At 44.5% G+C, this 14,313-nt stretch overlaps 1 protein-coding gene across 3 annotated transcripts in view; it reads left to right on the plus strand.

Moving 5' to 3' along the window:
• Window positions 1–14,313, plus strand: part of PLCB1 (phospholipase C beta 1) — a 2,298,721-nt gene that overhangs the window by 1,640,548 nt on the left and 643,860 nt on the right. For all 3 annotated transcript variants that reach the window (XM_086927697.1, XM_086927698.1, XM_086927696.1), the window contains exon 20: window positions 5,542–5,706. In XM_086927697.1, coding sequence (XP_086783823.1) covers window positions 5,542–5,706 — 165 coding nt within the window. The remainder of the gene's footprint in view (window positions 1–5,541; window positions 5,707–14,313) is intronic.

The raw sequence follows: 14,313 nt of genomic DNA on the forward strand, positions 1-14,313 counted from the left end.
CCGGGCCCACTGTGCAGCCTGATCAGCCACCATTCTTTTCTCCTCATTTCCCACATCAGATCTCAGCACCCTCCCCATTCGTTCTCACGCTGCTGCCCAGTTCCCTTCATCTACTCCATACAGAGGCATCTCAGCACTCAGCAGTACCGGAGTCGAAACCTTTGAGGGGGATGAAGAAACAGGTATCAACGTTAGCAACGGCTGCGAAGAAGAGGTGAGAGAAGGGGAAACAACATATATAGGGCCATCAGACATAACAGGACAACTAGCGGCCTCGCACCTGCAGTTTGCAGAGACAGAGAGAAAGCAGGTGGGCCGAGGCCGGAGCAGCCGAGCCAGAGACAGGAAGACCAGCAATAGCAAGAGCAGAATCTGGAGACTGAGACGTCGGAACAACAGGGTACACCCTCTGCGGGGCATAAGGAGATGGGGGTCAGGTATCTAATAGCTCTTCCACAAAGCATCACTTTCCTCCCGAGCGACATAGCATTTATCATTCTGTAAGTGAAACTTCCTATCTGCACATTCTATACCTTTTTCTATTTTTTCTCTAACATAAGCCACTGATTTCTGAATCATTGTCTTCACCTTTCCCCTCTCGGCCTCCTTCTCCGCTCTCATACATCGCTGCTTTGCGTCCTGCTGCCTCACCTGGAGATTGTCAAACATCGACTTCCAACTTCTTTTAGCAAATAATTTATCCTGCAGGAAAATCATTTTGTTCATCAAATGTACCCGTAAGTGGCCACTGCAAGTCGGCATTGTCCCTCGCATACTTATGCAAGAGCATGCTAAACATAATAGGACCAATACTGTACTTGACTTATACATCAAAATTTGGGGTACCATCTGGAGGTGCAGGCTGCTTATCTTCCAATCGGGCCTTAGTAGAACAACACCAGCATCCAAAAAAAACCCTAATTTACTCAAACAAGGCATCTTAATGTAAGACACATTCACTGTCCGCACTGGACAAATGCAGTACCAAGCATTAAAAACCAAGACGGTCCGAAAACCGTACCAGGCAATCCGCAGACTGCACCAGACAGTCCGATGAATGTACCAAGACAAGAAGATAGGCTCTAGCCCAGGCCTTTTCAAGAGTAGACCGAATTCAACAAGTGGCCTGGCAGAGTGTTCGCAAACACCCTGTATATTAAGGATCCGTAGACCCACCAAGCTCGAACAAGCTAGGACTCAAGAAGGCACCATATTTATCACAAGCCAAAACAAACTCACCTGTTGCACACAGGTCAAGTAAAGTTATTCTCCACTGCGGACTCTTCTGACCAAACGGTCAAATCCAAGGGTTTCGCCCTTTAGGATCCCAGCCGGGGTGGCCACTGGGTGAGGCACCATCCAATCAGACAGGCGAAGCAGCTGCAAGAACTAAGCTCAATCAAGTGGGGATCCCGGATCCACCTATCCAACCTGGTCCTCCTCACCTGTCCGTGGTGAAAGATGGGCCACTCATTCGTTGGAGTCTCAGCTCGGGCACCAACTGAAGAATATTACCCGATTAAGGTCACCCGGGTCACTTCCACCTCATAGCCTTTCAAGCAAATGAAGAGTCGGTCAGACAGTAGAGAATACAAACAATGATTTAATAGTAAAATCACTGCAGCGGAGTCCAATCTCAAGAGCACCCAGGGATGGCTGTCGAGGGGACTGGCTCCCCAACAATCGGTAACACATAATCATTCTTCCGACAATCCCCACCCATGCCCCGAGTGAAAAGTTACCGGCTTGAGCCGTATATGGACAAAGAAGGCACAGACGGATGGGCTAACACATGCGAGATGGGTACACACGATCACTATCTTAAAGTTGCCTTGCTAGGGCTTGGCTCCTCCTAACGTTGGAGCAGGGCTACGGAAAAGGATAGGCATGCAGGGGCAGGATGGCCTAATCATTAGTAATTTGAAACCCAACCTTGAACACAAGAGAAAACAATTGCTGAACATAATCTTCTGCTGAAGCAAGGAATACAGATAATTGGAGCTTAATCCAGTCACAGTGTAACATGACCTACAAACTACAAAATGGAACCACAAACGTTAACTTAGGTCTGTATGACAACAAAAACTCAATGGGGTACATTAGGTGTGGTGACTGCTACTAACATATCCTTATGAATGCTAACCTAACATAACTGAAAACAAGTCTATCAAAGTACATAAGTTGTTTAATTCCAACAAATGTCCCCAAGAACAGTTATCTTCACAGTAGAATAAGTCCTTCAGCAATTCCTGGCACTTTATGGTTTATACACATTGTGTGGATTCCAATGGAGTGGTCCTGCTGTAAGGGATGATGGACATTGAAAATTCTCTAAGGATGCTGTGGATGCAATGCAGTAGACACAGGGATCTACCTCCATGGATTCTCCAATCCAAAAAGTTGGTGAGGGGGTCCTGGTTGCAGGGTGGATGTCCCACGAAATCCTCTCCAGTCTGGCCAAAGTCCTGTTGCCACTGGACTACCAGTCGCCCATTGTTACAGGCCAATTGCTCCTAGGCCAATAAACTTATGAGGGTACCAGAAACTCTCCAACAGCACCTCTAGATTTAGCAAGCCCAGGTGCAATTCAGTGCATCAGGTCTTGGTATTGCACGGGCGGCAGTAGCGGCTTAAAGACTTTGGGCTACCAACTTGCCCCAGCAGGCTTCTTCAGCTGTAGTGTCTGTATGCTGCGAACATGAGGCCAGTCAGCTGGCCCTTGAAGTTCTATCGGCTTGATTGTGCTCTGGAGACAGCTTCCCCTTGAGCAGGACACAGCAGGCACGGTTCCTCTCCTCCTTAGGCACCAGTGTAGCAGGTGTAGTCACAGTCCCTTGCTTCGCTTGCTACCAGGTGGAGCAGTTGCAGTCTTCAATGGTGAAGCCTCTCTTTGCTGATCCATCGGCGATGCAGGGCAGTTTAACCTTCGATCCTTCTTCCAAGTTGCTCAAGATCTAAAGTTTGGGTGCCAGGTGTTCTCCCTTTTTGCTCGGAAAGTGCCCTCAGGGAAGGATGCAATTGGTAGCCAATGGGCTACCAGGTTCACGCCCATCTGGTGGTATGTGGAATCTGGCTATCCCAGAATGCACCATTCTACCCTCTCCCAGTATGGCGCAGTATGGTGAGAACCCTCTCTCATTGTTCAGATCTCACTGGCCGACCCCGGAGTGTGTCTGCCTTAGGGCTACATGTCCCTGGGGAAATTGGTTTTGCAACTAGTTTCTCCTCTCTGCTCGCGATGCCAGCTTCTCTGTCCAAACCATGGGCAGCTGTCTTTGCAGAGCAGGCTTCATATGTGTGCGGGAAGGCACAGGAATTTTAAAGGAAACAAAGTAGCAGCTCTGCTGAAGCTGCACACCACAGCAAGTTACATTCATTTCGACTTGAGATACATGTCAGACTCAATGTAACAAGTTGTTTGATACCCTGTAGTGCCTACTTTGGTCGCACCATTCAGGAGTTAGCACAGCTGAGGGGTCATTGTGTAACCCTGTCTTCTCCAATTGGGTGACCAAGGGTCTGATTTAGATTTCGGCGGACGAGTTACTCTGTCACAATAGTGACTGATATCCTGTCCACCGCAATACAAATCCCATAGGATATTATGGGATTTCTATTTCGGGGGACAGGATATCTCTCACCGTTGTGACGTATTAACCCGTCTGCCGAAATCTAAATCAGGCTCCATAATTTTTCACAGTAAAAACTATTGTTTTGCAATATGCATGTCCTGTCTGCATCACATGGTGCACATTGCCTTTAGGGCTCGGGAGGCCTACCAGATGGGTGACTTACACACATGTGCTGGGGAAGTGGTGACTTTGCAATCACTTTTAATGGCGAAATAGGGCTAGCAGGGAATGACTGATCTGTCAGTCCCCAGTGGCAGCCTGGGGGACAGGTTTTACTTGTGGGACCTCCAAGGTGACACAATCAGTACTGCAAGCCCTGGGGTGAATGTCTAACTTACTTGCCCTGGGTACCAGGGTACCATTTACTAGGGACTTACAGGGAAGTTAGTCATTTTTTAACCTTGGTACAGCCAATGTCTCTTATACTTTATGGTCTGTACACTGCCACTGAGTTCTGGTTAATAGGATCAGTCAAAAAACCTATAGGTGACCATACAAGCAGGATTTTAGCCATGCCTATGATGGTAGGAATACCTCTGATGTAAGGGGACTGATGTATAACTGCCACTAAGGATTCCATAGCCAGTTGAAATAGCAAGGACAGGAGAGTACAGCCTTGTCCGATCCTTCTACAGATCAGAAAAACAGCTGATTAGAATCCACTGCAGTTGACCTGAGAGGTAGGCTCAGTATTAAGCCAATGGACTTGTGAGATGAAGGTGGGTCACAAAATTGCCATCTGACTAGCTTTAAAAGTGGACTACATATTTTGAGGGCAACCTTGATACAAAAGTTCAGATGTTATTCTCAGTAGAGGTGAAACAATATTCACCATGCTTTCTAAAACATTAACCCATTGTCAATCTCCACTGAAAGTATTGTTAACACTACCAAATAAAATGCTTGAAGCATGGACCTATAATTCCAAAATGGCTAAACTCCTCCAGAGGAATTAGATAGATTGTAATTAACATATTCTAAAGTGAAAATTATAAATGTATCCACTACTGAAGCAAGGTACACAAAATACAAATCTAAAGAGGAAGGGTAGAGAGAAATATTGACAACCTAATCTGTCAATGTCATTCTCTGAAGCATCGATTTGAACTTGGAATTCCTTGTGCAAGTCAAGTGCCTCTCACAATATTCACTTCAATATTATCAAACTGTACATATGTTGACTCCACAATGTCGACTACCACTATATTACCAAGGTAATTATACATAGGGAGCAGAGATGTACTATTGTCAGTCCACGTCTATTTAACTTGACCAAATTCTATTTGTCAATGTTTTGGCATTGATGTATGTGCCAGTAGATATTAAATCTTTGATATTATGGTAGAGGTAGAAGAACATATATTGTCCTGCCTCACTTGAACATTAAAAAGGGCCATTCAATGCTGTTCTGCTGTAATTTTGTATTGATGCTCATTTGCATTCTAACCTAAGTGTATGCTCTGTAATCTGTTAAGAAGGCCTCTCATTAGTTTGCACATTGTCCTGATGAAGGACACATTTTTGTGATTGTATTTTCTTGATTCATGCTTATAAGGAGACTCATCTTTATTCAGTTAATGTTTGTCGTTTTCTGTTATCTCTTTGAAAACCACAGGTCAGATGATATTATGTATGTCTGATGCTCTAAGAGCTTCTTAATCTGGCAATCACTGATGCCTTCAAGTTGTTGTTTGTGTGTTCTTTTTGAATTGTTATGTGTAGTCTTTTTTTAATATTAGAAGTGAGTTCAACTGCTCACAGTGTTAAGCTGAGTTGTTCAATTTATAAAGTTAATATACAGGTCCTCCTTTAACCTTCAAGACCTTAAAGCAATATATTTTGTGCTTTAGTGCGTTAGTGGTTATTTTGAAAAAAAGACTTTTGAATTATACATTGTGTTTGTTTTTAGATCATTTCAGGACAGTTTCTTTCTGATAAGAAAGTTGGCACTTATGTAGAAGTAGATATGTTTGGCCTGCCTGTGGACACGCGGCGGAAAGCTTTCAAGACAAAGACTTCCCAAGGCAATGCAATCAACCCTGTGTGGGAAGAAGAGCCCATCGTGTTTAAGAAGGTTTGTTTTTAGTTTTTTTGATTTAATAAGGTAATGTTGCTATATATTATGACAACCAGGTATAATAGTAACAACAGAAGTGACTAAATACATTTATGTAAAAACTATGTCCACTATAGTATGAGTTTTTTTGATCAATATTTGATATCTAAGAAAAGTGGGACATAGGGATGCATTTGCCCACTGGTATTTTACAAAATATTGCTTAATGAATTACATATTGGGCTTCTTTTGTACATATAAGTTTGTTTGCAAGCTAAAATGGTTTGAGGAATTCTCAATAGAGGTCACACACTACTTTACTCATTCCTAATATTATTCAAGTACTGTAATATTATGTGGCACTCAATCCCACAGAAGGGGTGAGGAGTGGGGATTCAAAAATGTGGTTTGCTTTCAAAGTTTGTGAACACCAACACCAACTAGAGTATGTGAATGAAAGAAATTGGAGTATCAGTTGAGGGGGATGATAAACCACTTGAAATAATAATCACAATCTTTGTCAGGATGAACCACTAAAGTCAATAAAAAACCTGTGCTACCTCTCTGGCAGCTTGGCAATAAGCAGTCAGGGTTACATGTGTAAAAAATGTATGCAGTACTCAAAGAGTAATAAAGTGAACATACAACAAATGAAAAATCTCAAACCAATTTAGAAAAATAGAGAATATTATAATAAACCAAAGCATGAAAAATCCATTAAGGAGTCCCAGAGATATGAATTTATAAAGATTGAGTTACAAATAGTGTCAAAAGCACAAAGAACCAAACGTGTGTATCTGTTTGCTAAGTAGTGGGTCAATAATTAAGGCCGACCGCGATGAAGTGCAGGACGGATACAGGAACCAGTTTTGTACCAGTAAAAAGCTTACCCTCCTACTTTAAACCCTTGAGTGATCGTGACGGAACCACTGCGTCACGAGCCACGGACGCGCTGTGCTGGTGACGGAGTGGTTCTGTACGGCACGCCCGCCCCGCCTACGCGGCGTCAATTCCGCGCCTGCATGGACATTTTATTGAGCAGGCGGGGCCGTGACAGAACCACTCAGTCACAAGCACCGCGCACCCGTGGCTCGTGACGGAGTGGTTCCGTCACGAGCATGGCGGCGCTGTGCGGACCCCACTCCCCCACAGCACAGCAGCGGAATTACCACCGTGGCCAAGGGGTTAAAACTTTTATGGACAGGAAATGGTTGTTGATGGGTCATTGGTGGACCAAAATGGATCTGAAGCGGTGCTCAATGACAGCCAGATGGTGAGGCATCAAGAATTTTTGGAGTCGCAAACGGTGCGATTCCTTAAAATCGGCCGTTTGCGATTACAAAAGTGCTTTTTGGGATGCATGAAGCAATTTTAGAAATCGCAACATTTTTGCGATTTCTAAAATTGCGATTGCTTTTAAGAAATCGCAAATTTGCGATTTCTTAAAAGCAATGCATGATTACTTTTAAAATTGCGAAATCGCAATTAGGGGGTCAAATTTACCGAGTGGTTGAACCACTCGGTAAATTTGCAAAAAGTGTTTAAAACGCAGAAAATGCATTTTTTTCAACATTCATGTTACGGACACACATGTCCTTAGGACATGTGTGTGTGAAACATGATGCGAAAAATACATTTCAGGGGTGCATGGGGGGGGTCCTTTGGACCCCCCCCTGCACCCATGAAATGCATTAACAAATTGCGATTTTCAAAGTGAAAATCGCAATTTGCTAATGCCTTCCCATTGCTTCCTATGGGCCTGTTGGCCCATAGGAACCAATGGGAATAGCGAATTCGCAAATTGTATTCCGGTAATTTATGCGATTCGGTAAAAATTGCGATTTTTACCGAATCGCATAAATTTACCAATAATATTCATGCATCCCGTTTTGCGAATTCTAAATTGCGAATCGCTATTTTTCGCAATTAAGAATTCGCAAACACCCGGGAGGATGCATGTGGCCGTAGGAGTATCCCAATGCGGTCATCGACAAAGGTGGTAAAAACTCTGAATGATTGACGGTACATGCCCAGGAACTCCTCAACGTCGATCAGATGCTGCTCAGAATCAGTTTTGATGAAGCTCTGTATGTTCATACTTAATAACCTTTCTGGAAGTCATATCTCCTTCAGCAGAGCAAACCTCCAAGTAGAGGACAACTGGGGATTCGATGTCGATGACTGCAGCTTTGACTACAATACTGGGCTCATCAGTTCTCCCACTAGACAGTTGGAAAACGTTTCAAAGTCCCACTTTGTGCAGTTTTGGCTTGACAGGGTTAGTACTGTAACACCAGACAAGGGCCCAAAGCCCGGGGCAGGGGGAAACTATCTGGCTGCACAACCTGTGGGTTGGAAATCACTACAGGAAAGGTCAGCAGCAGGGTTAAGGGCAGATGTGGTTGGAATAGGTCAGCTGGGCAGTTGCAGTGATTGAGTCCTCTTGAACCTTGTTGTATCCCTGTAGTTCAAAAAGAAGGTCAGCCAACTGGTTATTGAAGTTGCTTCTGGGGTTCTGGGATCAAGGCAAGCAGGTTGAGTCTATATTCATGTTTCAGACAGCAGTGCAGTCCGTCTTTTGATTTTTACAAGTCTAGGATTATTCTGAAAAGGGGTATGTGGGGTCCACTTTTGAGCACCGTGACAGCCTGTGGGTAGAAGGCAAGCCCATGTCCACCCCTAAACCAGTCTTTGCCAGGTCTCATACTCCCATTTAGCTTGGTGAAGTCTGACTAGAAAGATGAAGGGAAGGCAGGCTTAGGTTTGGGCTTCATCTGCCAGTGACAAGGTAGGCACCCTTTGTAGCTCATGAAGCGGTTGGGCACTGTCTCTCAGGCCATCCCGTCAAGGGAGGAGTCCTCCTTCTCACACCCAGAACCCTTCATCCACTATTTGGAAGCCATACACATCTCCCACAGGGAAGCAACCAGAGGTCAGGAGACAGCTGGACACTGGCAGGAAAGCATTTTAGTTTTGGAGAGGAAAATGACAACTTTCTAAAAGTGTAATTCCCAAAATAGTATTATAAAATCTTACTTGAGCATTAACTTGTATTTCCAGTTATTATTAAAATTATTCTTTGAAGTATTTTTCTAGCCATTCCCAAACTGAATTTAGCACCTGTTAAAGCTAATAGTGAAACACATGTTTAACCTATAGGAGAGCCAGCCTTGTCACAATCAAAAACTATTTTGGAGGTTTTTTCATTGCCTCGACATCCAAAACATTAAATATATATGTCTGATTTTTTTAAATACCTTTCACCCTCCCCTTTTGGCTTTTAAGTCCTACTTAGGAGTGACTTACAATTAATTATAAAGGAATGTTAGGAGTGGCAGAAGACTTATTCTGTCAGGTCGAAATGGCAGTTTAAAACAGCACACTCAGGCTGCAGTTTCAGGCCTAGAGGCATGATTTGCAGTGCTGCATTAGTGGGTGGCACAATACGTCCTGCAGCCCACTAGTAGCATTTAATTTACAGGCCATGTGGTACCATTTACTAGGACTTAAAAGTAAATTAATTGCGCAAATAAGGAGTATGCTAATTCTAGCCTGTTTAGAGAGAAGAGCTCAAGCTCTTTATCAGTGGTTAGCATGAGTAAGAGTCCCAATGGACAGCAAATATGGATTCAGCAAATGAATGCTATTTTCCTACATGTGTCCCCTGCAATAGAAAGCAGTGGGAACTACCCACCCTCATGGAGTACTCATCGCTAAGGAGAATAAACCTAGAAAGACAATCAGCATTGAAATGGCCACTCCCAGGGTGAATACCACTATAAGGTCCATTTCATGTAGGGAGATGGACCAACAGTTTTGGATCCTCGTCCTGCATTTGCATCAGCCTCTAAGGGGTCTGTTGTCTGTCTGAACCTAGATGCAAGTCCCAAATAAGTATGGTCTCAACTACTTCAGTGCCCACACCACTGCAAATGCTTCCCTCTCAATTGAACTTCAACTCTGTTCCCTGGGAAGTATGTTCCTACTGTTGAAGGCTACAGGTTGGTCCAAGCCCTCATTGCTTAGCTGTGACAGGATGGCCCTAATGTCATTCTCTGAAGCATCAATTTGAACTAGAAATTCCTTGTGGAAGTAAAGTGCCTGAAGCACTGGTGCTATGCACCTGGCTTCCTTCTAGGTGTCTAAAACTGTCTTGCACTCCTCTGACCAGTCACCATTTTGGGCTTCTTCTTGATGTCAGCTCAGTAAAGGGGCGTACCTTGGTTCCATATCCGTACAGTACTCACTGAGACCTAAGAAAACTCTTACCTGGACGTAGGTCTTGGGAAGCTGTGCTGGAGAGGCTAAACCTTGTCTCCATCGACTTGACATTTTCTAGCTCTGCTAGGGACGTGGCTGACCAACCTCTGAAAGGTGGCAAGGTCATTCTATAGGCCAATAGGCATCTCTCTGGGGGGGAGAATCCTCGCCTCTCTGAGTACCAGCAATCTGCCAATACCCTGACGTCAAGTTAGAGGTACAGAGGAACTTGGCAGGCTCAAACTGATCAATGAGCTCATCAGCTCAGGTGATAGGGTGATCATCAGCCTTGTGACTGAAATGAGGCCCCTGTAATCCACACAGGCTCTGGTGCTGTGTCTGGTGGAGCAGCTTTGGTTGGCAATACTACTGGGCTTTACCAGAGGCTCAATCACCCCCATGTCCAACATTTATAAAACCTCATCCTTCGTGCTGGCTCTCACTTTTTCTGACACATTGTAGATCTTATTCTTGACTGTCCCCCATGTCTATGTCATGGGTACACCAATCAATCAATGATCCCTATGGTAAGTGACAATAAAGAGGCAGGCTGCTCTAGCAAATTCTGATAGGCTCCCTCTTGCTTTGGAGTCAGGGTAGGGGAGAGGACAACTTGTTGAACTCACACAAATTACCTATTGGAAGACGGAAGGTCTGGAAGAGATTCCCTTTTCTCCTCCTCACCTTCACCAAGCGCATAGTGATTTCAGGCCTCTTTAAGTGGAACTTAAGGCAGTTCGCTTGTAGAATCCGTACGGGATTCCTATATTTCCTGAGATTCACCAGGTAGTTGACCTCACCTTTATGCTCCTTCACCTCATAGGGCTTGGCCCACCTGTATTTTGAGGGATAGGGCTCCACACGCTTCATCATCCACACATTTTAGCTAGGCTTATATTCCACCAGAGTGGTCGTCCGGTCAAACCAGTTCTTCTTGACTGGCCTCCAAGTTCACAGTGGCCTCTTTCTAGATGTGCCTCATCTGTGACCTGCGGGATAACATGTAGCTCACTACATCTTATGGGAGTTTCTTCACAAGACCGAGAAGTCCAGGCACAGGGTAGTCAGACAGTAGTTATACAGGAACTGAATACCACTCTCTACTGAGGCACCTCCCTGTAGACAAATAGCAGGCATGTTAATAAAAAGTACCACTCATGCTTGATGGAATCTGGTAAGCCCATAATTATGTCATTCAGGGTCAACTCAAGTAAGAAGGCCCAGTAGCACTGGGAGACCAGCAACACATGGACTTGACCCAGACTCAGGGACTTTAGGCCCACTATACAGTAGATCATTCACCCAATAAATGAGGTGATGACCATGGGTATTGTCAGCTGCCTCAGCCTCTGACTGCCATTGTAGGCCCTCATGAGTGGGACACTCCTTCTGTGCCAAACAAAACTGTTCAGGATGTTCCACGTTCAGTTAGCCATCCGGCTAATCAGGTAGGTCTCCTAGGGCAGCAATGTCTTCCCCTGTAGATTCCAGGGCTTTGCCCATAGTATCAGTCTAGACCTGGACATTGGCTATCTCTTGATGTGGGTTTTCCACTCACCCTGCCCTTCCGGCACCTTGGCCACTCTTTCAGGTTCTGGGTCCTTCTGAGTCTCTTGATGAGCTGCCATGAGCCCCGAAGTCAGTCACACCCACACAGGCAATCCCAACATTACCTAGTGGGACCTGAGCTTTACCTATTTCCAGATGGTGAGTTGTAGATCATCCTAGCAGACAGCAGGCATGGCTAGCCTTACAGATACCTTAAAGGAACATACTCTCCCATTCAAAGGGAACTAAAGTCACTGGATAGGGACTCACTTGGTTGTCAGGTGTCTCAACCTGGTGTACTACATCCAGCATCACCTGTTCACCGGATGACAGCCTACATTAGTCCTACTGGCTCCTTTATCTCTCCCCCCTTCTGCCCATTGATGGTGACCCATTATCTATAAGGTTTTGTATTGTCAGGCATGTGAGCCTTAGACACCATCTCCTTGATACCCAGGGACACAAGATCCATATTTGTATTCACCCAAAAACTAACTGGGGCAACCTCCTCACTCACCACTTCATTGACCATTTCCAGGGTAGGCCTAGCAATTTGGGACTGCTTCCTGTGGGAGCAGATGGCATCCTCCTTTCTATGCCAGTGCTGAATGCACTCATAGCACTTGGCTGGAAAAAGCCCCTGGGGTTCTTCCCATAAAATGCTCCTGTTGGGTCTGGAATGAATTGGGAGTCTATCCCCTGAAAACATTTTGTGTGGTCTTTAGAGAACTCCTTTTGGTTTTCCCTGTTTCTCCCTCCTCTGTTGATGGGGACCCTGTCTACCTTTCTTAGGGTCTACACCAGGTAACTTCTTTAACACTATGATGCTAACCTAGAGGTTAGTCTCCTTAGCAAGATCTCTGGGTAGAGGGTACAGTGAGCTGCACTGCAAATCAATTACTGAACATGTGCTGTCTCGTGAACGGATTCTAAAACCCATCATAGCCATGCACTATGCTGCCCTCAAGCTAAACATCTAGTGCCTTACTGTAGAAGTCCGCAAAACCAACCCAGGAGTGGTTAGAAAGTTTCTGTCTGTTCCTCACCTTGAAACGGTATTTCTCTGAGGTAAGACCAAACTTGACAGCATGGGATTCTTTCATGGGGGCAAGGCTCATCCTGTCAATCTTATCTAGGGCCAATAGGCTATCCCTTCTAGTGACTGGCATATGCTTCCAAAGACTAGCCCCCAATCCTCCTCTGGGACATTGTGCATGCACAACGTTACCTCACTGGATTCAAACCACTCGTCATTGTCATCTCTCACCAAAAAGCTAAGCACCAGGCCTTTGGGGTTGTGGAGTATTTTACCTCCACTGGGCACCACTGTGTCACTGCAATCATCTTCTTTAGACTCTGTGACCTTTTTGGCTTTCAGGTCCAGTTCTTTTTAGCTTATCTCATGTGCCAGTATAATTTTCTTCTCATCTAGAGCCAGCCACTTTTCCTATGAGGTTATCTAAGCTACTGGTTTTTTTTGCCTCCAGGGACCTTGCTATATCTGCTTCCGCTTTCCTCTTCCCCCTTACTAGCTTTTTGTCCTCTATGGCCAGAGTGCTCAGTTGCAGACTCAGCTCTCTCTCAACTTGACTGTCCTTCAACTCTGAATGTGGGCACCCTATGAGAGGAATCATTACTCTTTACACTGGACAAGGCATGTGACCTCACATCTGTGGGCCTTCTCTCACCTCTGATGCCATTGTGAGGTAATTCTCTTCTTCCTCCTCTGTCTCATCCTTATCCTCTGCACCATCAACCTCCTGCCCCTGTGATATAGACCACAATATGCAGACCTCTTTCTAGGCGGTGAAGGCTATCTGGTACTCCAGTTTCCTGGAGCCTTTTGTTTGCTTCAGCCCATCTTCCTATACATTTTCTTTAGCTCTACCATAGTGAAGCTTTCAATATTGCTGGTTCAACCTCCATTCTTGCAAAAATCACAGTTGCAAAACATTAGGATAGGAGTTTTGATGTCAGTTTATAATAGCTTATTATTGGTAATAAGTGGTGTTCTGCGGAGAGTTCCAATACACAGATCAACACTCTTCCTTTGGTCAATTGACCATTAGTCGAGTAGTTGTTGGTGATATTAACAAATTCATTAATTTATCTTATAACTTTTCAATAAAATGATCACAGACTCCGAGTAAGATTCAATATATTTTATCTAATAATTCAATCAAAATGAAGGCTCATTTATACAGATTCACAGTGCAAGCGCAATCAACTTTCATGGGAGAGAAAATTAATTTATCAAATAACATTGAAATACACAAATACATTCAACAAACCCAATGCATTAGGGGTGACAGATGAAGAGACAAAAGGCACAATAACTCCTACTTTGCAAAGAATCTGCAAAATTTAAGATAAAAGATAATTACCTTGGTGAAAACAGGAAACCCAACCCCAGGCCAAAAGGATTGGTGGCGGTCGCCTGATTTAAGAGTCAGAAGACAAAGACTATAGTACAGGTGCAGGATAGGAATATACTTACTACACTTCTCTAGGACCCAATGCACCAGAGCACACCCCTCTTTTACACTCTCTCCCTCCTCGATATTCTTCAGAAAATCTTCAATCTAATTAGGCTGTCTTAAGCATTGAATCTTCTCAGTCTTTTCTTCCCAGTAGCAGTTCTCGCCCACTCCTCACTCAGCATAAACGTCTCTTTGTAGCAGCTCTCTCTATCTTAATCTTAAGTCACTCAAGTTATATCCTTTAATTGTGCATGTTCCTCCCTAAAAGGTTGCAAATATCTGTGAATCATGAACTGTGATTGGGCCGGGGCAGGGGAGTTGTCATCACCTCCTGCGG

This window comes from Lissotriton vulgaris, chromosome 6 (genome assembly GCF_964263255.1).
Source record: "Lissotriton vulgaris chromosome 6, aLisVul1.2, whole genome shotgun sequence".
Classification (NCBI taxonomy): Eukaryota; Metazoa; Chordata; class Amphibia; order Caudata; family Salamandridae; genus Lissotriton; species Lissotriton vulgaris.